Source organism: Diadema antillarum, unplaced genomic scaffold (genome assembly GCF_040938485.1).
Source record: "Diadema antillarum isolate AM-2024a unplaced genomic scaffold, OU_Dant_1.0 seq00001558_RagTag, whole genome shotgun sequence".
Classification (NCBI taxonomy): domain Eukaryota; kingdom Metazoa; phylum Echinodermata; class Echinoidea; order Diadematoida; family Diadematidae; genus Diadema; species Diadema antillarum.
Window position 1 is genome coordinate 287,263 of NW_027272284.1, and position 26,915 is coordinate 314,177.

At 37.7% G+C, this 26,915-nt stretch overlaps 1 protein-coding gene across 1 annotated transcript; it reads right to left on the reverse strand.

The window, feature by feature from the left end:
• Positions 1-4,705: 4,705 nt before the first annotated feature.
• On the reverse strand, positions 4,706-26,727 carry LOC139710722 (NADPH oxidase 2-like). Its single transcript, XM_071622640.1, has 14 exons — positions 26,512-26,727; positions 16,541-16,636; positions 15,628-15,747; positions 14,560-14,814; positions 13,458-13,576; positions 12,626-12,706; positions 11,690-11,813; positions 10,494-10,586; positions 9,722-9,856; positions 8,646-8,764; positions 8,052-8,171; positions 7,353-7,545; positions 6,821-6,945; positions 4,706-5,906 (listed from the first exon to the last, which is right to left on the reverse strand). The coding sequence occupies exons 1-14, from the start codon at positions 26,557-26,559 to the stop codon at positions 5,780-5,782; spliced, it is 1,755 nt and encodes a 584-aa protein (XP_071478741.1). The 5' UTR covers positions 26,560-26,727; the 3' UTR covers positions 4,706-5,779.
• Positions 26,728-26,915: the final 188 nt, after the last annotated feature.

Below are 26,915 nucleotides of genomic sequence, written 5' to 3' on the forward strand. Positions count from 1 at the left end.
TGACCTCGCCTCGAACTGATCACGATTCACACGGTTTGCTGGTTTTGTCTCCATGTCGATGATCCAGAAATAGTTCGAACCAGTCCTATTTTGTTCAGACATTGGTGTGAGTTCATACTCAATATACCATTATCCGGTGCGATAAGGTAGTCACACCACAAGAGGGGGTGTTCTGATATGATGATGACGATGATGAAGATGATGATGATGATGATGATGATGATGATGATGATGATGATGACGATGACTATGATTAAATGCTGGAATAATATTAAATGACTGTCACACAACTCCTAATGACGCACAGAACACTTTGTAAAAAGTACTTCCAGCAGCATTGGACTTATCATAGCATAGCATAACGTTCCCCGGTCAAATTTGAGTTACTGTTTTGATTTTTTAATGCATGAAAATATTTCAATCGAAATAAATGGCGCCTGTCTGGTAAAAGGAGCCAAGTGCCACTGCTGTGTTTACTTTAATGAAGGCTTCTCAACCACCAACAAAAAAAGATGAAACCTCATGTTTTGGTCGATATCAGCAACGTTGTCGTTGTCATTGTTTAGGCAAGCGTTTTAACGTGCAGAAACCATGACAATCCCAATGACTGAATCATGGCCAATGAAATTTTGTTTGTCTGATTTTGCATGATTTTTCGCTCTCGACGTTACGCGAAACACTTAAGAGAGACTTGATTTTTATCCTTTTCTTCGTTTGCAGTAAATGTTGTCTCTAGTGGCTTCCTATACGCATTTTCATTACTTTCTTTTGCTCATTCCATGAAAGTGATATTCACATTGACATAGAGTTTTCTGTAAAACCTGCCTCCAACACTGTCCAATATCAGATTTCAAATATTTAGTTCAAAGTAAGTCGAGGATTTGGGGTCCAGGAGGTGCCCGGTCCCTGGGTTCCGATGCCGCAATTTGGCAGTCATCTATTACAGAACCATCCAGATTTGATGTTCTTCTTCTTCTTCTTCTTCTTCTTCTTCTTCTTCTCCAAAGTGAGTTACTGTAACCGAGTTACACATACGGGGATTAACGTCTCTACTTAATAAGAAAATCAAACAGACATTTAAATACTGAATCATTAACAAAAGAAACAAGAAAGATGGATACGCACTTCATCCTTGTATATAAATAGGTGGACAGGGTGCTTAATTATACGTTCCGGTTTCAACGATTGTGGTATGCATGAGTATTAGGAAACGTTCGCCGCCTGTGACAGAAACATTTGTTTAGCAATCAATTATCATTATTGTCAGTGTTGTTGTTATCATCTTATAGTTTTGGTTGCGTTGTGCTCTTCCTGATGTTTTGGCCACCTACAACTCATCAGCATACCACAATATTGTGAGTCCATAAAAATATCCATTGTAATTTGAAATCTCGACATGGTTAAACAGAAGTAATCATTGCTTTGCAATGACAAGCAACTTTGCCAATTACCCATTTCGGCTGCTGCTCATAGGATCTCCATTTTTGGTATTTCAAGGAGAGCATATGACCTTAGTGTGTCTGTTTTATTTGTATCCCAAGCAAAGAAATGAAAAAGGGGGTTGTGTTGTCTATTACACCCATTAGGTCTGCGGTTTAGGAAACACCACAGGTAAATCATGTACACTCAGGCATTTGGCCAGAAGAGTATACTTCATAACAGATTGCGTACAATTACTTCTTTGCGTTTATGCACAATGTTAACTCTTCCAAAAGTATCACATGGCATTTTGAAAGAAGTTTATTCAAAGCGTGAGGAAAGGCAGTTTTTCATCGAAGATGATTTCATCTTTGTTCAAAGCACGATTGATTATTGAGTAACAATAATGCCCTTGTCATACTTGTCATACCTTGCGTTTATGCACATTCCTGTCTTTGATGATCGGGGCTCGATGCCGCCATCTTTCTGAGCAATTGGAAGATTTCTTTGAACGCTATCATATCGGTTACATTTTGCTTGTTTATTATTATATAAAATGAAAGAAACTTCACTTAATGACAAAGCGTATCAAAAGGAAAGTCAATTCCGTCTAGAAATATGTGTAGACATGTAAATCTGAGTTGTAAGTTGTGAATTGTTGGCAATTTTCCCTCCCTGAAAAGGAGATGTAATCCCTTTTCCGATTCCTTCTGACAAATGGAAATTATTTGGAATAATAGTTCTTCGTAAATTAATGTCAGATAAGAGGCAAGGCTTGTCACAGTCGAGTAAAGTTGATTTTTCACCAATCTTTGCGTAATTTCTGTTCGCGCAACCCGTGTTTTTAACAGTATGTATCCACTGTCCATCTTTTAAGAGTAGGAATGGCGAAAAGTAATTACCAGCATTATGTGATGACGCACGAATCAATATTGTCTTCCTCTCTGTAAGGCAGATCCTGTTTGGTTCATAGGCCTACTTTATTTTTTATATACATATATTTAGAGTGGCGGCGTCGGAAAGATGGGATCAAAGGGACTAAGACTGCTGTGACTCCATCTTTAGAACCACCTTGGTATCGTCCAAAAAGTGTTGCATCTACTTTTCTGTCCTTCTGTCATTTGATTTGCTCACAACTGCTTTCCTGTACAAAAACCACTTACTCTGTCATCTTCTGTTTATTTTAACACGTATGACAGTCTAGAACGTTTAACATATCAACTGGGGGGAAAATGGAAAATTTACTCCAAAGAGAAAAACAGGTCAATGAATCTGTGAACGAAATCGCGCAAAGATTGGTACAGCTTTTACTTTAGAAGTCAGCCAGGTCCTTTTACTCATTGAGGCTGTTATACAGTGCGGGTGACGTCACAAACGGTGTATACAATCAGCTCTACACTATGCAAAGCAAGGGGAGAGGAACGCACAGCGGTCAGCCAGACTTGCTGGCCCGAATTCACGAAGGTGGTACAAAAACCATGGTTTAAACCAGGGAGGTGTTATAGAAGGAGAGACAACTCCTGCTCTCCTTTGAAGTCATGCGCGGCACCGTCGAGAAGTTATGCGCTTAACTACAGGTGAAAATCAGGTGTTTCGACAAAAGAGAGCATCAATAATCGGGACTAGGGCTCTTACATCTCGAAATACTTGCCCCTACTGCATTTCGCTCTCTCTCTTTCAATGTGATGGCAACAATGAATTTGTGTACCTTGAATTGGAGCAGCGAATCAAAATGCAGTGTAAATCTGACAATTTTAACAGCAAATAGTTTAAAAGCACGCTGGAGCACGCTTTAGCGGAGTACTTTATTTGAAAGATCAAAATATCTCAGATTAAAGGATAGAAAACTAACATGCGGAAATGTGCGCATTATAGAAAAATATTAGGTTTTTAAGAGGGCCTAATTTTCATTTCATTTCGATTTGCGCACTACGAAGAAACGAGAAATACATGTTTATAATATTGAATTCTTTCCTAAACTATACTCTTAATCAATTCGAGTATTTCATTCAAAATTTTATGGGAAATAAAGCTTGTAATTCAACGAAAGGTGAAATGCGTTCTTCGTCTCCGAACTTCGCCTTGCAACTAGAGCGGTGCCGAGCATGACTTCAAAGCGTATAGTGGAATGCTAGACATCCCATGAGTAACGCCTTGAACCTAAACCTGTGTTTGCATGAATTACGAAGAGTTGTCTCTCCTTCTATAACACCTCCCTTGTTTAAACCATGGACAAAAACCATGGAGCGCCAAGTGTCGCACGGAATATTTCGTTACGAAATTGGTCATTTCGTCGACAAATTGACCGCCTCGTTAACGAAATTATCATTTCGTGGACGAAATGTTCATTTAGTTACAAAATGTTGTCATTTCATTACAAAATAATCATTTCATCGACGAAATGACTGATTTCGTAACGAAATATTCCATGCGACTCTTGGCGCTCCATGGTTTTTGTTCATGGTTTAAACCTGGTTTCATTTGTACCACCTTCGTGAATTCGGGCCGCTAAGTTTATAAACTTCATTTGGATGCAAAATGCAGCAGTTTTTGCAGGTCTATTTTTTTCTTGTAGAATCAGAACAATCATGGTGATATCAACAGGACCATCACGATGCATCGTGATGAAAGTATCTGCTCTTGCATACGTGGCATAGATGGATTGTAAATGTTCTTGTTTCATCGTTATGAAGACTTCATTTTGCCAAGGTGGGTATGACACAAGATTAATCTCTTAGAAATTACAAAAGTGTGATCGTTCAGTCGCTCTGTAAATTTTTGTCGTATAAATGCCTGTAGCCATAGCATCTTCAAATACATGTGGTCAGTTCGACGATCAGCACTCATCCAAACAGCTACAGCGCGCAATACAGAATGTTACCCTTTTATATTGATTGTCAAATACAAAAAAAAAAAATGTTGACATTTTTAATATTCCCGGCGATGTCAGATTTACTCTTGGTCTTTGGGAGTTTGTTAGGTTATAACAACTTGGTTTCTTGAGAATAATGGTATGAATGTCTGCATTGTGTGGTAGATGTGATTCACGCTTTAACACAGGACACAATAAATGACATCACGAATTTGAGCCCAGACGTCTGCTTCTATAGGTATGATTATTCAAGAAAACATGTGTGACGAAAAAATTTTATATCGTGTTTCTTTTGAATATACAGCAAAACATTCACACTTCGCTAGTACGATTTACTTTTTCTTCTTCATTATGTTTTACACCAATAATTACAAGATCTGGACATAATCGCATAATATAGTACTCAATGCTTTATCTATAGTACCCTCATAAAAATACATGTGCATGTATTCATTTATCAATCATACCCGACACGATATAAAATATATAAATGTTTAGTTTTTGTATGCATGAACGATTTTTACAGCTATAGTGGCGTAAGCGTATTTACTGTACGTTTACTAGTATGGCGTTGCTCTAGACAATACATATTCATCTCCTAAGTCGCCGACCCACACGTGGACGAAAACATGATAAATATTTCTGAAATATGCACCTACAACAATAATTCAAGCTTACATACCGAAGTAGCGATATGTTCCAGTATATACCCAAAACAAATAAAAAGATAACTGTGTTTGTACACAAACTTGTACACGAACGGTTGATAGAAGTAATATCTATAGTTTGTGCCAATCCTTCGCAGAGTTGTGACGACACAATCGATACCAAAATCTCTAGGAACCGACTATCACATCGTATCTCAAGTGTTTGTGCAAGACTAAAAGCATAACTTAGATTAACCTCTGAAATTTCAAATAGCCTACAAAATTGAAATTTTGAAAGTGTTCTTCCGGTGATCAAATACTTAGAATAGATTCTTTTTGAAATAGACATAAATTCCTGTATTATGTTCATCTGGTCTTTGTACAAAAGCTAAGAACTTTCAACGCTGAAAATCACTTTGACTTGCATTACTTATCGTATTTCACTTCTGAAAATGGCAAATAAACTTCTCATAGTACGTGAAATATATCAGGCAAGAGATACTAGCCAATACTCGTTGAGATATGCTGGTTTATAGAACTGTGATCTACATCGTTTCGTGTGTACCAAGCTTGCAGGTGGAATTTAAGAAGCAATCTGGTACACTACTCAACGGATGAAAATGAAATGGGATTAACTACGTCACTTAAGCAGATTGTGTTAACGAATGTCTGTAATTTTACCACTTAAAGTGGAGTTGTGCTAAATAGCATGGTGGTAGCATGGCTGATTTCGAGTCCAAATCATTACAACAACAACAACAACAAAAACTTCCACTTTATGACCACAGGGTTTGCGAATGGTCGCCTAATTAGAAAGACTTTCCTTCGAGGCCGGGTCTTTCTAGAAGTTCTCCTTGTTGTAAAAGAATTTGGCCCCGTCCGGTGTGATGCTGGTGAACTTGTTCGAATTTTCATGTAGCACTGATGAAAGGGCCTTCGGTCCGCAGAAAAATACACCGACACTTGTGCTGTTTTACAAGTAGAGAAAAGAGAGAAATTATGAATGAAAGACAGCTGAATATATCGCTCATGTACTGTCAAGGGAAGCATGTTAAGTTTTGTTATGTTTTATTTTATTGTTCTTTTTGTTTTTGCTTGTTTTCGTTTCTGTTTGTATGTATACATTTTTGGTAACAATGTCATGAGGAAAACCTGAGATGGGCCAAATGAGACTGGATATACAAAAGATCATTATATGCCAGCTGAAATACGATAGCTCATCAGAATTTCCTGTCTTGGTGTTATCATTTTAGAAACAAATTACTTTCAGAGCAAACATTACAAAGACTAAATTATTTATGGCTAATTTCCGTATTTTGCTTTTAATCTCCTGCTGCCAAAACATTTCAGTTAATCAAACAAACTTAAAGATCATATAATCGTCTAAAGTAACACACCAAACTTGGCAAAACAATCACGTGGAGGGGTGAGACTGGAGGAGGGTCCAAGGTTGTCTCTTCACCCTCATCCCACCACACCCACACCTCTGGCTTTAAAGGTTCTAATTACCATTGGGAACAGTGACTTCAAAAATTCGAGTTATCACATTTTGATGCATATGTGTAGGTCAGTTAAAATAGATAAAGGTCATATAAAATTATGTAATAAAGCCTAAACTATGAAGAGATATCACTATTTTTCTCACTGCAGACGATTTAGTCTAGATACAATTTTATTATAACTACTGGTCACATTTTTTTTTTATATTCAACAATACTTAACATTGATTATACTAATTAACTTTTTACACTGGCTGTTACTATATCCCTTACTCATATTTCAGAACTTTTTTGAAGCACTAAAGCTGGGGGTTGTGTTTCGTCTGCAAGTGGTAAATGCCTTTAACAGGTCCATGTTTTAGTAGTAACAATAATATTTTTACCCTGGGTTTTCAGCTGCGACCATCTTGAAGTTGGAGTCCCACTTGGGTCGGCCGTAGTGAGTTTTCTGCCTCAGGCCGGTGATGGCGTCTATCTCTTGTTCCTCCTGGAGGTAGATGTTCTTGGCCTGCAAGAAGGACACATTGTAGACAGGACAAACATGAACAACAACAAAGTACCCACAATAAACAGGAGATCGTAGAATGAAATATCTTTATCGGTTATACTACGAAATTGTGCCAACTAATTACTATGTACATGATTTTCGTTAACTCGTGATGCCATGCATAAACTGCCACATGAAACAGTAAATATGTGATTCGAGAGTAAGAAATGCTCAGGAAATTCGACATTTAAAATGAAGAGAAAAGATGAAAAGGGTGACAAGAACAGAAGAGAAGCAGAAATAATTTCACTACAGCACAAACGATGAAATCACTGGAAGTTAAAATCAAAGAAGCATGAGGTGAAATTGAAGAAGAAAGAAAAAGCAAATGAAGCAAAACGGAATAAATAACTTTGAGTCTAATTTACCTGTGTGTTACTCCATCCCCTCGAGAGATAGATGAAGTACTTGAGGAAGTCTGGTTGGCCCATCTCTGTGAAATGTGTGTCGATGGAGTCTAGGAGAGTCGAGAACCACTCGAAGGCGTTTGTGTCGGGACAGATCCAGAAGAAATATACTTTTTTCAGCTTCAGGGAGGCGCTGTTATTAACGCTCTTCAGCCTGCGCACATGTAACAACATTAATGATACAAACATTTCAACAGGACTATCAATCTTTCTGACAGGTAAAGGGAAAAACAAAGACATTTCCAAATTAACATGGTTTTATTGCCAAACAGCTTCGCCGAAGTACACCTAATTCATGTTTAAAATGCTGGTAAACACCATAGTATCACACCCAAATGAGTTTTTGTCGTTGTTGGTCTTTTTTTTTTGAGAGAGAGAGAGAGAGAGTATTAAAAGAGACATCTTCTTCCGGAAATTCATATTATTATCATTACCCTAGCAATATTCGTTATCCTTAATTACACACTTCGACAAAAAGAGACACCTTGTCTTAGGATTAACGAGTCTTGCAGAAACGAACCCATACAGGGTCCCCTGTCAAGCTTCCTAAACCTTTTTAACAATACCACAACGATGTGTTTAATTCCAGATAATTGATGACACTATATAGGGCAACGGTCAAAATTTCCACTGAACACATGCCACGAAAACTTGACCTACCAGATTGACTTGAGAATGGAAGCGAAGGGCGTAACTCCGATACCAGCACCAACACAGATCGCAGCTTGGTATTTGAAGATATCAATACTGGCCGTTCCAAACGGTCCGTCAACAGCAACCCTGTGAAGTTAAATGATAGATATACGCTTTGAGCACTCAACAGCCTGGTAATTTAATTTCCACAGTCAGTACAATAAAGTTTTGACAGGGTTGACAATTCACTCGAAGAAGACGTAAACTTTACCGAACATCACAATCGTTTTACAGTCATTCTTGGAGGGGACGGAAAAAAAAAAACACGGTGCGATTCAAAATGCGTGTCCAATATCATCTGATCATGTTGCTTAGAAAGTTGAAAACAGAAATGCTGGATTACCTTAAAGTTATGTCACATTCATACTTATCTTAGAGCTAATTTTTCAACACAGCAAGACCATTATATCGCGCGAATATTTCTGTTCAACATCTCCCACTTGGCATAATGTCATTGATTATATATAACTTTAGGAATATTTCTGTATCTGTCTGGTGATTAGACGCACTGGTTAAACCTTTGAAAGTCTGAAAGAAACCGTCTGAAAGAAAGCTAAGTACCTTGGCAGTGAGTCCTGGTCCTGTTGCTCTGGTCTATCAGCCCCCATGGCCTTGGCCAGGCCGGAAGTCCAGTCCCCGACCACACGGATGTGCACGCTGAAATGGTCCTCCTCAGGAGCCTATTGCGACCAACGATGTCAGATTAATCTTACAATTACCAAATCTATGCCTTCCTTTTTGGTGCCCTCCACCCCCTCCCCCTAAAAGAATAAGCATATTGCAATCTTTACCGAGTTCCCTGTAGAAGGTGGAACTGCTACACTATTACACAGATGTGCTGTACAAGGGAATATTCATTTGACGATAACGAATTCACATTATCCAGTTTATCATATTTTACGATTAAAAGCTTGATACTCGTTGCACATTACATAATAAGTATGTGGTTTTGAGTGAGTGTGTGAGTGTGTGCTTCTGTTGGGGAGATTTTGTTCGGTTTTACTCTGATCCGGTTCGTTCAGTCAGTTTCTCTTCTTGTTGCGATGATACCGTAGAGCTGTTTTTACATTAAAATGTATCAAAATTTCAAAACAAAACAACGCTTCCCATTTAAGGTCACATCCATTTTGACTTCTAGATGGAAATGGTGTGCCTATGTTAATATCGGGAGTAGATGATGAAGGTACAGAGATGCATGCCATAAATTGAATCATGGCTATAGGAGGATTACCGCACCATGGGAGTAAATGTGCCGGTGCTTAGAGCTAAGTATCTTTCAACAAAATACATTTTGTATCAACATCTGATTATTAGCTAATATAGATAATTAAATATGTGGAGGCGCTTTTGTCATTATAGTAAATAAGACTCCCAACTCCCAATCGGAAGACCAGAGTTCGATTCCCGCCCAGTGCTTACGTCCCTTTGAACAAGATGTTTTTACCCACTACGTCCCTCTCGACTCTGGTAGAGCAGGAGTGGTAATACTGAACAGGCGTCCTTATATGATATGAATATATATATATATATATATATATATATATATATATATATATATATTATAATCATCACTATTACTAGTATTATCATTATCATCATCACCATTATTGCTATCGCTTAAAAAACTATTCTCTTACGGAAGTGAGTGTGAAGGGATGCCACTGGACGTGTGAGACTGAGGGACACTTGAGGAAGATATACTGTCCTGCCTCCATCTTGAATCCTTTCTTCTTCATCTGAAGTTCGATCACCTTGGACGGATGTTTCACCACCTGTACATGATATCAGTTACAAACCAGAATTTTAAATTATATTCAATGTCTTAAGTCAGACATCGTGTTCAAGTATCACATTATGTTATTTCGTTGACAAGAAAAAGACGCAAAGACACACATTCTAACTAACCGGAGGGACACCGAGACTACCAGGTGAATGAACCTCACTATCATGATTGTCATGTGACTACATTAAGATTACCCGGAAAAGCATCTCATTGTCATGATTATCACCCGATTTCTACCATAATAAGATACTTTACTTCTATTATTGTCAACTGATAACATCAAGACTACTAGGAGGTTGTATACCTTCCTCTCGTGAGTACAACTTGTTTACTTGATATCTGATTACATTTTAGACTAACAAAAAAGGCATCTTGCTTTCAGTTTGTTATATTTGGTTATGTAGCCTACACCAGGACCAAGAGCAGGTACCTGATTTTATCATAGTTATCTGATTACATTAGGACTACCAGGAGAAGTCACTTCATTATCATGATCGTCTCCCACATCAAGGTACCTCACTTTCATGATTGTCACAATGAATACACACGACTACGAGGAGAAGGTACCTCACTCTCGTGTCCCGTGAATACATAAGACTATAATGCGCGGGAAGAAGGCACCTCACCTTTGTAAGGGTGACTTGCTGACAGCTCCTCCATACTCTGATACTTCTCTCGATGATGTAGAGGATCATAGGACCAAGCACCCACTTGTAGCTCTGACACAAGAACAACGAAACGACAGGAAGGTAACTTGGCAGCACATACCAATAATAAAAGTGAAATATTTTCTACATTAATATTTGTCGTAACGTTCTCAAAAATTCATTGTATTTGCATGTGTGTATATGTGTGTTGCATGTGTTCTCTTGTCTGTCGGTCTCTCTGTTTGAAGCTGTCCTCTAAGGTCTAGACGCTTAGCAAGTCTTGAATAAGTCTAACTTTGCTTAAGTTCCTGTTTATCAAGTGAGTGTGTGACTTGTTGGGACACTCCCACACTCTGGGATTCACTTCTCTTTACAATTAAAAGACTATTTTCATTTGATTCTTTTAAGAGGGCTCTGAAAACCTTCATGTTAAGACATTAATAACTGTATTCATTTATAACAAGCCCACAGAAAATCAGTTCATTTCAATTCAATTCAATTCAATTCTTATTTCATTTTTAGATAAGAACGTATGTACATACTTAACCCTTTGCGTGTTTTGAGTGCCAATTGACACAGAAATCCCATAATGTTATACACATAGCTAAAAGTCCCTGGCACATGCAGAAAAGAGTTAATTGTATATGTGACTGCATTCATCGGTGATGCTTTATCATTCACGCGCACTGCATAGCAACATCTATTTTGGAAGCCTGTCACGAGGTCGACATCCACGAGTCACACAGCTCACGAGCTACACACTACGTGAACAAGGCCCACGAGCTCGACGTCAAGTAACATAGGCACATGAGCTCGACTCTAGGAAAATAAAAAATAGGCCCACAAGACCGAAATTACATCACTGGACTTAATATGCGGAGTGTCGAGCTCAAGGGTTTTTATTATTATTATTATTATTATTATTATTATTATTATTATCATTATTATTATTATCATTATTATTATCATTATTATTATCATTTGCCTTGTGTCGAGCTCATACAATATTGTAGGCCTCTTTTGTAGTGTCTTGTCCTAGGCATTGTTAGGGTTCCTGTTTTACTTGGTGTCTATCTCGTGGGCCGTATGACTCATGGGTGTCGAACTCGTGGGATGACCTCTTATTTTTAGAGTTGAACGGAGGCAATGGTATATGATAAGGCAAGGAATCTTACCGCGGCCGCCCCGTCTTTGAAGACCGGGAAGTCGCACTCGGCGAAGACGCCCCAGAGATCTGGCTTGGTGATGCAGGCATCGATATTGTGACCGTCAAGGTTGGTTTGTGATCGGATGATGCCGCTGTACAAGACAGGAGGATATGAGAATTGACGTCAGATTGTTAATACCTCTCTTAGTGACGTAACATCCGTTTAAAAATATTAATGGATCATCTTTCTGACATGATTGATATATTTTGGGTCACGTTTGTCTACAAAGCTGTTTATCATCTAATTACAATTTTCATTTCATTTCATTTCGTTTTAAATGAAATGAAAATAAAAATACAAGAGGGCTGCCTTGTGTTTGTTTGTTTGTTTGTTTGTTTGTTTGTTTGTTTGTTCGTTTGTTTGTGGTTTGTGACTCCGGTGTGTTTCTTTTTGTTTTTCATTTCTTTCTTCTCTTGACAATCTGCCTGAGTTTTAGTAGTTCAGTAATTAGATATTGTTCATGAGGAGAGTGCAAACTACAGGCCCAGCTTTTCAGCAGACCCCTCCATTTTAGATAATTTTGGTTTGGTATAATCATAAAATTCACAATATCTATTTTACTTCAATTTACAGCATTCACTTTTGTCACAATCAATGTTGTACTGATTTATAGATTATGCATTTGCCATAACACTAATACATAAATTTCTGCAGTCAGTAAACTGATATGAGTACATAATCATTATTTGCATAATTATAGTCAAGATTAATTAGTGTAATAAGGAAGAACAACACAACACGTTCATGGTCTTTTCTTTAGTTGGAAGTCCACGTGTGGTTAAGTGGTATGCGGGGAAAACGACGTGTCCATTAATGACGCGTGAACTTTGACCCCACCCTTCCTCCCTCCTTCCTTTCCCTGGAAATCCTGGTTACACAGGTGTCCTGTCTCCGTGCACTTACCCAGCACCGTGGCCAAGAATCATGGCGTAGTAAACAATGAAGAGATGGTGAGTAATCCAGAACGTCTCGAAGTAAGAACGCCTGTCAAAAATGATACAATAATAACAAGGTGGGTTAACCATCATGGCAAATGACAAGATGAAATCGGTATCACAGACCACAAGCAGCGGTCAGAGGTGATAGCAGTTAACGTCTATTCTTGCTCATATTCTTCAGATAAAATAACAGACTGGGCTCCCTGTCACCAATAAGAATCTCATCGATAATGCAAAGTAGTCCACAGAATATATTCGTAAAAGTTGAAGCGACTAGTCAGAGATAAACTGCTTTGAAATCATTGTGTTCATAGCAAACCTACTGAGTCAATTGCCGTCAAACTATTCATGAAAATCTTATCACCATTTCTAAAATCGTCATAGAATCATACTTACCGTCTTCACCATTCTGTCGAAGTCCAAGGCATCATTGATAGACAAACATTGATTTATCATCGACTTCATCATCGACATCATCACTGACATCATCAGCGACATTACCAGTAACATTGTTAATATTATATTATCTATGACATCATCAATGACGTGATTATCATATAATCTATGACATCATCTATGACATCATGACCTCACCATCAACATCATCAATGACAACATCAATAACATCATCATTGGTGGTAACATTGCCGTTACAAATTTTAATATCATCATCAACATCGACGTTGGTACCATTTCCTCCTTCATTCATCACTGTTCAACTTCTCTCTCATCCTCACTCAGAGGACGACCACAAACATGCAAGTCAGCTAGTTTGGATGATCGACATCGTTTCTTACCTGATGAATTCCGTAGCGGATGAGAACATGACAATGAGGGCGACGGTGAGTACGGCGCCCGTCCACCCTGCGATAGGAATCAAACCCTGCACGATCAGACTCAGTCCGCCTGGTAGAGCCTGAACGGGGCAAAGCACAATGACAAGTTAAATTTTAATCCTTGAACAAAGTGTATTACCTATATGATATCGACAAAGTTGTATAAGGATCGAGTATCGCACTGTATCAAGGTATCAAGGACCAAATTCTCTGGGAGAAGAGTACGGTCACTGAAGAAGCAACATGGCAATAAGCCCATATCATTATACAATCATCGGGAAGTTCAATACAGTCTCTTGTTGTCACTGGCACAGTAGTACAAATAATATTGTAAACGTCTGGTAAGAATCGATTGCATGATTTAAATCTCTTCCCTAACTCTCCCTCTACCTTTCTTTTGTTCTTTCTTTCTCCCTATCTAGCTCCTACTCCCCCTTTCTTTCTCTCTCTATCTATCTATCTATATCTCTCTATCTATCTATCTATCCATCTATCAATCTATTTATCTACTTATTTATTTATTTATCTATCTATCTATCTATCTATCAATCTATCTATCTACCTACCTATCTATCTACCTACCTATTGATCTATCTATCTATCTATCTATCTATCCATCTATCTATCTATCCATCTATCTACCTACCTACCTTCCTATCTACCTACCTATCTATTTATCTACCTACCTATAATGTATCTATCCATCTATTTATCTCTTCCTCTGTCTTTCCTTTTCTTTCTTCCTGTAGATTTTTTTTCTTCGTCGCATCCCTCATAATTATCTTGTTCACAATTATATTCTTTCCTTGACGTGGAATAGGCACCTCAAGTACATCCGAAAGACGTAGAACAGATTGTGGTAACGATAAATGTTAGCGGTAACAATCGTTTGGCATAGATATGTCCAACTTCAAGCTATTTTTTAAACTTTATTGTATACTGTATTTTGTTATCTTTTTTTGTTCTGTTTTGTTTTTCTTGGTATTGTGACAACACACTAGGAATTCATTTTGAAGATCCCATGATTTCTGATGGTTACAGAAAAATAATCAGTAATATATACCGGCACTTCACGTAGTGGATTCAGCCAGTTATCGTTGGGGAAGAAGGTGAACTTGCGGTCGATGTTGTCGAAGCCGTACTGATCACACATTTCTTGATTGCCTGTCATCACACATCGCTGGTGGTTAAAGAGGTTTCGAAAGTTGAAGGCGTGGGCGACCACGTGTACGATGGTCCAGATGACGATCATGTAGGCAACGGTCTTATGGAAGGTTAAGTTCTTGTCCAGCTGACGTCGTACGCTTCGCCGACAAAGCTGAGTAAATCAAGATTAGCAAATAAATAAAAACCATAATACTCTTGCAAAAGTCTTTTGGATATCAATTGATATTATGCAATCTACAACAATCTACAATAGTTCTCTTTTCCTGTTTCACAAGTTTATTTCTTAACTATACTGGACATTGTTCCTTATAAAGACGGGACGTGTCTCTGCATCTTCTCGCTAATTATCGAAATCGTTCGCTATTTTAATGATTCAGGGCTTCCGTAAATAATGAAGAAAAAAAAAAGCTTGGCTTTTTTTATTGCTATTATCGAGACGAAGAATGTTTATTTTCAGTGCAACATTGTCCTCTCAACATTTCACATTATCCAGTTATCTTTAGAAAGAAGCAGCACATAAAAGTACATTGATCAAGGTCTACTTCAAACCGACTGGCCTATGATTAATAGTCCACTTGGGTTGGTAGATCGTGGGTGTTGCTCGATCTAAAAAATCATGAGGGGAAACAATGATTATCTAATGCATTTCTTCAGTGATACGTAGTAAATTGTGCCGAAGTATCCTATATCTCTCCTATGCGCAGGGGTGGTTCTATCATTTTCAAACTCATCAACAAATTAATTTACTTAATAGCGTATGCAACAGCCACTCCACAGATTTCCTTGAAGTGATGTGATAATGTTGCTCCATCACACTATTTGGTGAGTCATTATTTGTTCATTTACTTATTCAAACATAACAGCAAAGAATCCAAATACGCAGTTTATAAATGAGTTACTTGAAAGTCAGACATTATTTGACAGAAAGCAGCGGCAAGTCTACCGCCCTCTGTTCAGATCCTACCGTGTTGGTGGCGCAAGATCCACGGAAGAAGGAGATGAGGTTCCTGCAGACTGGTAGTAGGATTAACATGCTGTTCAGATTGAGAGCCGCTCCACTGGCTTTGGCTATGGACAAACCCACCTGTGTGAACACAAACACAGCAGTTTGTTAAAGGGGTCGTATAGATTTGATTGAGTTTCTAAAATTTTGGTGAGATAATGACAAACCTTTTATGAATTATGAAAGAGCATATAATTCCATGAGGAATTCAACGTTTATTTGATGAAAATTAGTGTAGAAATGGCTGAGATATCCAAAACAGAGCGATTCTAATAAGTGTGGGACCCACACTTTATTACGATTGCTTTGTTTTACTTTGTTTTTGGATGTTTCAGTCATTTTAAACCCGATTTTTATCAAATAAACATTGAATTCTTCTTAAAATGGTATGCTCTGTACTTTTTCATAAGTGTTTTCTTGGTATCTCACAAAAAGTTAAAAGCCCAATTCGCATCACCACCAATACTGTACCATCCCTTTAACAGGTGTTTATCTATCATAACCCTTTGTGGCCACCACTCTAAACAGAATTTAAAGAAATAGTCCTTACAGGGTTAAATCAAACATTGTAGGGCCTGATACCGTACTCAATAGAGCTTATTTTCTTTGTTAAAACTGTACACGTTCGATGAAGTCTCATAACATACAGTATTCATGGAAGTGCATAGCATACCGTTGATAAGCGCTTGAGTTTTCTCAGGGGCACATTTATTCTTCTTCGATTAATTTTCCGTGCCATCATGGCAGTAGAAACAATCCCCAATGCTAGATCGTACGACAGTTTCACACATGAAAGAGTAATATTGGTGGAGTAGAAGTTGCATAACTTCCTCCACACTTGAGTTGGTGATCGAGTGACACTCGACGGTCTTACCCCAGTGATACGTCTGACATAGAAGTACTGTGGGCCCTGCTCGTAGACCAGGAAGGTGACCACCCAGTAGGCCACGTTTGCTCCAAGCCATAGTAGCTAGAAAACAATATTGTGGAAAACTAGAATCAATTAAAGAGATAATACAACACAGAACTTATTTGTTCGTACGATCCATATCATGGAGTCAATATCCGGCGGTATCCATAATTACACTGTCATTAGCAAAATATGATTCCGTTTTATACTTTCGATGCAAGATACTGATGCTTAATTTTTAGTTTCAATGAGCTGTATATTCTATTTCTATTTTACTCCACTTTCAACAAACATTAAATCATTCAAATGATATTTTTATGTAAAAGATAACCAAAGAATACATCTGAGCATGCATCATTATACATTTATACTAATTCGTCCTCTTAAACCTTTCTTGAGGGAAATGGGGTAGTTTGGGAGGGATGAAAACAAGCAATGTTGACATGTAGAAAATTGTCTACGTTCTATTCGCAAAAAAAAACAAACTAAATAACGAATGTGGAAAATCACAACAATGAAACTGTACCCTCCCAACAAAACAAAAAAGAAACAAACAAAACAAACATTTCAAATAAAACAAAACAAAACGAAACAGAAACGATTGTTTTGAGAGATGGTATTTTGTCAGACAGAAATCGTCTTTGTCGACGTTTGTTCCTGCGGTAAAACGTGACAAATGCCATTTCGCGGTACACTGCAAAAAGTCCGGTGTTAAATAGTGAACACCGAGCTGGTGTTAAATTTTCGGTGCTCATTTATGGTGTTAAATTAACACCTCCGGGTGTCATTTCCAAATTTTAAACTGTTTTTTGAAGAGTTTCTTAGTAACTGCACTTCTTGTTGATTTTTAATTTAAACAAGACGATCAAGAATTTTACATTGAAATACTAGATTTTTGAAAAAATGTGAAAATAAATTTACACCAAAGTAACACCAGCTGGTGTGGTCTCTTATTGAAGCTGGACGGGTGTTAAACCATTGATATTAACACCAACAAATATCAAATCAACACCATGTGGTGTCATTTTTGAATTAACACCAGTACAGTGTCAAAATAACACCAGGTACAGTGTCAAATTAACACCACGAAGTGTCAAGTGAACACTATTCAACACCATCACAGTGCATTTTTAACACCTGTGGGTGTGGTCCTTTATTGAAGTTTGATCGGTGTTAGATTTAACACCCGTGTTGTTAAATCTAACACCGATGTTTTTACAGTGTAGAAGACAATTGGATTGCTTTACATTGTAAAAGAAGGCTGCTGTCTAGCAAAGTTTTACACGACCATTATTTTTGACACACCATTAATGATGGATAAACTCGATATCTGTAAGAAAAAAAAAAAGAATAATAAATTGCATGAAGTGCCAAACTAATCCTCTAGTTGCTGTTTCTGGTAGTCTCCAGGGCGATTTGATATGTAATGGATTATTGTTTTGACTTTGCTTCAGCAAATCACGGAAATAAATCAGAATTATGCGACAGATTCGATGTTTTTGCTCTTTTTTTTTTTTGCTCAATATTGTAACAAAAGCGTCTAGACCTATGTCTTGCTCTGATTGATGTTGTTGTTGTTGGTGGTGGTGGTGGTGGTAGTGATTATTGTTGTTGTTGTTGGTGGTGGTGGTGGTAGTGATTATTGTTGTTGTTGGTGGTGGTAGTGATTATTGTTGTTGTTGTTGTTGTTTTGAGGGGTTTTGCATTGATATCCACAGCATAATTAAAATAAAACTTATAAGTTATCACATATTGATTGTATGAGAATCCCTCTCCCGTGAAATAAGGAGTCAAAACTAGTAGTTGTATGCTAATGTATAAGTGAACTAGTTTCCTCATACAGTAAATTACACTACATATTGGTCTACCCATTCTCCTATAACTCTGATGAGACATGTGTATGCAATCATGCTCTCCGTGTCGGTGTTTCTACTGTCGGTGTACACAAAATGTACTTCCCTATGAAAGGACAATGTTGTTTTCGGGCGTAGGGGTGGCACAATGGCATTATGCTTTAAGAGATAATTGTTGACTCACTCTATTCTGGTCTGCATGTTATACGTAGACATTGTCATACCGTGCATATCATAGCCCCAACTGCCACCCTTCCTAATTGTCATGTTATGTACAATATTCCTGTGTGTGTTTTGCTCCAGTAGTCAACCATAGACATCAGGACAGAACTTCACGTCATCACGACAGAGCTTTTTGTAATGGTGTGACACGAGCTGGCCATTGTACTTAATGTTTTGATACCATTATTCCTGGAGATGTTACTATCACTTAGTCTCATTTCAATCTATCGAGGCTACTGTCGTCGCGATTTCTAAACAGTGCAGGTCACGTTTCAATAATATTTTCGTAGTGCATGTTCGAGAAACTCACACACAACGTCAATGACCAGATATTCCTTGCTTTCTACTGAAAGTCCTCTAATCACTATAGTAGAGGGCGCTATTCTCTGCGTTTCAGGAACTTTAAATTTGTATCCCAGTCTTGTCACAATACACTCCAAATCGGGCAAATTTTCCTAAGTAGCACACTTTCAATATTGGTAACATCACGGATTTCATAATAGTATGATTTATGTGATATCTACTCCTGATCGCGGCTTCCTCATTCTGAATCCCCAGTCTAAGCAAATATATGATTTAATTATCCAGACTTTATACACCATTATAATCACCGGAAAGTTTGTCAGATATAATTCATTATGCCCCTTTGTTTTGATACAAAGGTTAAGAGGCATTTTGTAGGTATATTAATAAAAGACCGTGCCCAAGGATATCACTAATTGATCTTCTGTGTGATCGTCCATAGTAAATTCAAAATCAATTTACTGAAAGTGTGTCTTCAAGGGCGAGAAATTATCTGTTTATAGTAATTATTCCTATCGAAGCTAATCTTAACTAAATGTTTGTGGAACTTCACTACACCATTGTAGATTTTTTCTTCGTTCACACCTCTGTGTATCCTTTATAGGCTACGCTCTCGTTTCCCTTCTTCGGAGTTTTCTTTTTGTACTCCTTCATTAATCATCTCCTTCTCTCTTCATTTCAGTTTAGTCCCTCTTCCCTGAGAAGCAAAACTTGACATTAACATAACATTCATTTTCCCATGTCACTTTCCTCGTTCCAAGGTGAGGATCAGGCAAGAAATAGGACACACAGGAATGATGTCAATCATTGTCCTTTGGTGTCAGGCCTCAAATTCGATGTCAGACAATCAGACTGACATTTTTGGCCTTCATTAGTCACAAATACTTCTGAATGAAGACCAGTCCGCAAAATATAGAACCAATCATTGGACATAAAGTATTTGCAAAACAATTCTTGGTAAAGCCACAGCAGCCCGGAAAGGGAAAGATGAAATAATATCTCGATGGGCTGATGATAAGTTACTATGACAAATGATTGATTATTAAAAAGACAAACTTTCCGAGCCACTTCCGCATCACCAGGATAGGGACGCAAAGACGGAAGTCATTGCTGTCGAGGTCACCGTGGGGTCACGATGATTTGGCAAATCAAGCACCTGGTAGTCTTTCCTGTTTATGACATTACATCCGTCACATTAGACAGAATCCATCCATCAAAAACTATTAATAGGGACTTCACAAGTCGCTTGAAAATGAAACAGAAATCATTTGAAATGAAATGAAATGATATTTATTCATATTCCACATGGTGGACATTATATGATAGAATATACAGGGTATAACACATAGTGGACATTATATAAAAACTATACACAGTATGTTACATGTATATACAAAATATAGTGATATTCTGAGATAGAATAACACCATATACAAATGTGGAGGGGACTACTTAGAAGCACTGCTTGTTAAATGTAGTCCCCCTACAGATTATAGACAAAATGATATCAAAGATAAGGCTGAAACTATATCAGTATACATTACCATTGCCATTTGCCACTACAGCTATAATATGTTTAATGTCTCATCTAACGTTATAATCAGAGCCGGTCTCCACATACCATTTCTACAAAATGCAAGGATGACCTGCGGATTTGATGCTGCTTCATAAACCCTTGTGTCTTTTTGTTGACTTGTAAAAGTCGTTCTTCTGTTGGTTGTTTCTTATTGCTTATTTGTCAGCAATCACGTAGGTTAATTGGCTTGCTCCCTTTCTATTCTGTTTGCATGTTTATGGTTGGGGTATAAAGACTATATAAGGGGAGGGGTGATGGAGCGCTACGGTAAAGAGGAAATAATTAGTTCCTGTTGCCCAACACAGCAGTAAAGCAATCCAGACTTTGCATCGGTCTGTTGTGTTGCTGAGTCATTCCTGTCTGTTGATATCTCTATTGTGGTAGGCTGCTACGTTTTGATCACCCCTATCACCTTCCTACGCGGTCAAGTTCGGTTCCAATTCATGTTCCAGGTATTTCATCCCCATTAACACAATCATCCTTATATAAATCGGATAATCCCCATGTCAAAATCAATGGCGCGTAAGCGAAAGAATGAGTTTCCGGGAGCTTACCACAAACTCCGCTAATGAAACATGTTATTTCCCGTTACAGCCAGTAATGGATGGCTGTTACATTAGTGTCTGTTTTTAAGAAGGAAATAACTAAGCAGGAAATACATGGATCACAGTTTGTACACTTTCTGTTTGTGTCGTTATAGTGTTTTTTGTCACTTTTTTTTTTGGGGGGGGGTGGAAGGTATTAATTCATATGATGGTTAACAAATCTTTTTTCGGACATGAAAAACACATGTTGATAATTCATGGCTTATATGATGTATTTAAGTATGATATTAAAGTAGGCCTTTATCTCAGTTTTCGTTCAGTGTCCATATACAAGAGCGCCAGGTGTTGTCATTTCATAGACTCCTCTTGATAATACAAGACAAAATATCAACTTCTGTGTGATATTGTATAATGGATATAACCATGTTGACAACCTACTTCGTAAAATAAGAAAATGAAGTATTAGTTGTATAGTTTCTTATTTTAGATTGATGAGAATAAGAGAAAACGCAATAGACCGAAACGGGAGCATATCAATCATGAGATTCGTTCATGAATAGTTTGGAAAACCTATACAACGTGCTGAGTAAAAAAAAACAAAAAAAAAAACCCAAAACATTTAAAACTGTAAGCAAGTAAGTCGGTTAACTTCTTTTTTAGATCATCAACTATGGTCTATTTTTTTATTGGATTTTTATCGCAATGTGCGAGCATATTAGACTAAGACTTAGCTGTGACATTTTTTATAATGATTCTCGATGATATTCAATGTAAATCGATGCTAATTGTACACAATTTCTTTGATCCATGAGATAAATATTGGAATTGTACATACATCGCCAACTAAGAAAAACAAAAATCAACATGTTTCATCGTACACTGTATATACATTTAGACAGCATACCACCAAATCGTCAAACTCAATAGTTCTGAGACTGGATGATTGATGACGCTTATCCCTGATTCCTCGCTCTCCTGTTTCAAAATAATCACCATTGCTTCCTCTCCAATGTTTAGACGGAGCATGGTTTCACAACAGGCGGATCGCTGGCATTCCTCTACTCATTAAACTAGAACACCTCAACATCTCTAGTTAAAATGATTATAAATTTTACACGTTTAAATGAGAGATCCTCAACGCTATAATAGCTCTCTTTTGTAACCAAGGGAGACTCCCAATTCATACGCATCTAAAATAATGTCAACTAAAATAGGAAACTCTATTATGCAATCACAGTGATATGTAAACAAAGATTTACTATCCGTGATCAAAATATTGATGTGTTTTAATTTTGACAAATTTTCGCAGACAAATCAAATTTGCACAGAGTGTTGAACCTACAACAGAGGCTTGATCTACTCAAGATAATTTTGTGTTGCTTTGAAATTCATTCAAGTTCGTTGATGCAGTACACTAATTTTCCTGAAAGAGCGCCATCGAACCATACCGACATGGCGAATACTAGCTCCATGATGTTTGTTACGAAAGCTCTACAAACCGCATGCCTGGGGAAAAAAAAAAAAGTAGCTCATTATTTTTCGATGAATTCTTTAGTGTTATGAAAGACGAACTTTTAGAATCAAGAGAACGGATTCATTAATTTTATGTGGGAGTGTGTGTGTCTTAGTGGGTCAAAGTTTGTGTAAAATGGTGATACAGTTAGATCATATGCCTACCCATTCCTGTGTACAAATGGAGCTACAGACTTTCTGCTCCATTTTCCGGATATATATATATATATATATATATATATATACATACATACATACATACATAATTTTAATTGCGAGGGTACGTGCCATTGATGAGTATTTTCCAGGTCAAAGCATCAGATTGTTAACGCGATTTTTTCTAACATTCCTTCACATGACAAAGCACACACAAAAACTTCCTGGCTTGATGAGCGCTATACAAAGAGTGAGATATCAGTGAATACAGTGCATTATATTCACACCTTTATATACCATGCCGTGCATGGGGCGAAGAAAGGCTTCCGGTATGAAAGCCGTTAACGACAAGTATCTCTCACTGGCATGACTTGGTATATACACCGAACAACACCAATAGTTCTCCATCAGAGCAGAGAGGGTGATCGGAAGAGAGCGCGTTCGACACTTTTAAACACCCATGGGCTATGGCAATATACACTACACCATTTGAGTCTTCTTGGCAAAGCAATTGGAATTATGCCCCGAAACAAATGAAATTCAGTCTCAGAGATCGGGTCCAACCTAGTGCACTCCATGGGTCGTGTGGTGCATTGGAGACCCATCTTGACCGTCATAATCTAGGTCCTACGATAGGACGTCAGGTTATACACCAAGTCTCGATAAACTTGGTAACCTATTGTACAGAGATACCTGAGTTAAGTAATATCAGAATTTACCATTCGATCAATGCCGATATAGCTATAGATATGATCAGTATAATCCCTTTTATCCGTGTGCTGTACTGATTATGCACAAAAATGATAGATGGAACGATAGATAGGGAAAAGACAGACAAACACACGGGCAGATATGTAAATATACTTAATTATCAGGATGACACATCAGTATATACACGTAGATAGGTAGACAGACAGACAGATAGATAGATAGATAGATAGATAGATAGACAGACAGACAGACAAATAGATAGATAGACAGACAGACAGACAAATAGATAGATAGATGAATATACATTGAATTGTGTCGTTTCCCTTGTGCGCCACGTTGCTGTTTACCCATGGTTTCGTTGTAGGTCCATGCATGGTTTACCTGACCGAAAGAATGTACGCTGTGTAACAGAGAGGTCAAAGTACCATCGTTCAACTCTAGCTTTAGAATTTCTTTTCTTTCTTTTCTGCCGAATCGCTTTGCGTGGCAGAATTATTAACACGCAAAGCTGTTTATTCTGCTGAATGAACATAAGCGCAATGACACAAAGCGCAATGATTTTGATTGGATAAAGTGTAAATTTTATTGAACCTGGAGTTTGGCTGCATCGTTTATAAAACCAACCGAGTGCGAAATAGTGGCTGGAAGAGGCGGGGAGACAGACAAACAACACACACACACAGACAGACAGAGATATAGACAATTCAAAAGTTAGATAAACAAAAAAGATAGATAGATAGATAGATAGATAGATATAGATAGATAGATAAATAGATAGATAGAGATGATGATAGATAGATAGATATAGATAGATAGATAGATAGAGATGACAAGATAGATAGATAGATAGATAGATAGAGATAATTAGATAGATAGATAGATAGATAGAGATAATTAGATAGATAGATAGATAGATAGATAGAGATAATTAAATAGATAGATAGAGATAGTTAGATAGATAGATAGATAGATAGATAGATAGATGAATTCATGACATGGATATGTAAACATACACACATACATACAGAACATACACGCACGCAAACAGACATTATATAGAATGGATACACAGATTGACGGACTGATAGTGACAAACGAGAAAGAAGGATAAACAGGAAGAGACAAGGAAAGGATGCCTAACACAGTGCAAGGTTAATTGATATGGATTATTTTGCCGTGCCAATGTATTATCATGGAGGTAGAAAATACCTCCATGGTATTAGCCAGCTTTTCTTTAAAGATCCTATACATTCCGTTGATAAAACTTTCACAATGCACTGTCTGAGTATACTTTCTTGACCGAGTTACACACCAACAATGACATCGTTGTAGAATTATCCTCATCTACGAATGCCTGCCAGATCATCACTCATAAAAGTAATTTAAATTCCACGAACATAATTATGTCATAATATTGTCTTAGGCTGCTAGGTTCCCCGAAAAGAATTCTGCTCCATTTCAAACCGTCTGCCGTGGGACCAAAGCAGTTATACACTAACTGCATTTCTATGCAGGTCGCATCGAGACCAGAATTTTATCACGTAATAAGTTAAATACTAGTACGGTGTCGACTGGATTTGAGGTTGAATGGTCTGAATACACGAGAGGATCTTTATTGCCCATTATATCATACTTCACCGTTCTTTGCGCACAATGAAAGCAAGAGGAAGTGCATTCACGTATTCATGTCTTTTCTACTTTGGATGATTCATGAATTATTAATGATCTAAAAGAAGTTTTTACGGGGAATTTCTAGCCCTTGTACTTCCAGCAAACACGTACTGAGTGCGACGCATGCGAAAATGGCTTACTGTCCAGCGTCTTTTGTCACAACCAGCAGTATGACCAGGCGTGACAAACGGTACTTTTTACCAGTGGGAGCAGTTGTTTAAAAATGCTCGGGATTTGTTTGATGCATAATGTGTAGGTCAGCTGTATCACAAAATCATCCTACCATCTAAAACAAAAATCGTTATAAAGCTTAAAATATAAGGAGATATCACTATTTTCCCACTAAACCATAACTGTAGGCGGTTTTGTCTAGAAACATCTTTTGTCATAACTATTGTTCACATTTTGTATATTTAACAGTACTTAACATTGATTATACCGATTCAATTTTTTACACTGGTTGTCTTTATCCCCAATTCACATTTTAGAATTATTTTGAAGCAACAAAACTGGGGTTTTTGTTTCATCTGCAAATATAGTAAATTGTGCCTTCAGTTATTGTCGCTGCACTATTATTAAAAAGGGACTTATATAAAATTAATGATATATTGAATAATTATGCATCATCATTCCTGTTAAAGTGATTTGTGATTATTACTTAAATTTTCAAAGCGTGGTGAAAGTGAACACTGTCAAGAGATCCCCCTTAAAGGGGGGGGGGGGGGCTCCTATTCACACTTTACTACCTGACACTGTGACAACGAGTAAGCACTACTAAATGCTTGGTATGCTCTACTTTACAATGTGTAAAGTAGAACGTACGGTTCATCAATCGTCTATTCTCTGAATGCAAAGATTGACCATCAAAGCGGTTTTTTCTTTCTATCTCTTGACCTCGAGTCCATTATTTTGGAGGTGAGTGCATGCTACCATCATTGGGTCTGATATTCCATTGAGCCGAAGTAGATAGCCTACGTCCTACACGTACAATCATGCGTGTTTATGAAGAGCTTGCTTCCAAAAGACGCTAAATCAATCATTTCAATGGATTCAGCGCCTTTTTAACGCAAACTCCTCATAAGGTTGTGTTAGATTGTATGAATGTAAGAAAGGGTTTGTGGCTAATTAGCTCGAGGGCCAAGTAAAAAATGATGTTTGAAATACAATGATAGCATCTCGTCTATTTCACTATATTTCATTATTTTCGAGATGCAACACCGTATTACATAACAGTTTAACTACGCTCTACTTGAGCGGAATACCCAACACAGTTGAATAAATCCGTTTAAAGCCGTAATGCCCGAGAAAGTCTCTCATATACCAAAATGAAATCACGCAAAAGAAGGAGGTATGTTAGGCATATACTAACACGTTCAGTGTACTTACCAGAAAGAGGTATTTGAGACCCTCGTTGACAAAGAATTTATCCCCCATGCTGATACTCTCTCGGTACGAGGCGGGGAAAAGTTAGATGTGATACATCCACAGCTTAGAATGTCCGACTGTCTAACAACTTGAAGACAGTACTCACCCCGCCTTACAGAGTCCAATGTACTTTCTTTACAATCTCTCACTCAGTCAAACAATGTTTGAGAGTCCAGGCCCGGCTCTCTGGTTGTTATTTCCGCATTACAATCCCTCAGCCGAGCTTACCGACAAAAGGGGTACGTTCCACCCTGTGCGACACGGACACGCATACGGTCAGGCAGTGCCGGTAAATCTACGTATGCGGCTGCTTTAGTGCATAATGTGCACGAGAATACTTTTGTTGTTGTTCTGAGGGATGATCA

Excerpts from the sequence above, each read along its gene's own strand:
- LOC139710722 (XM_071622640.1), bottom strand. The coding sequence starts at position 26,559 with ATGGGGGATAAATTCTTTGTCAACGAGGGTCTCAAATACCTCTTTCTG. Across the intron at positions 13,577-14,559 it reads ATCCACTACGTGAAGTGCCG|GCTCTACCAGGCGGACTGAG; the intron begins GTATATATTACT and ends TGCCCCGTTCAG. Across the intron at positions 6,946-7,352 it reads GGGGATGGAGTAACACACAG|GCCAAGAACATCTACCTCCA; the intron begins GTAAATTAGACT and ends TCCTTCTTGCAG.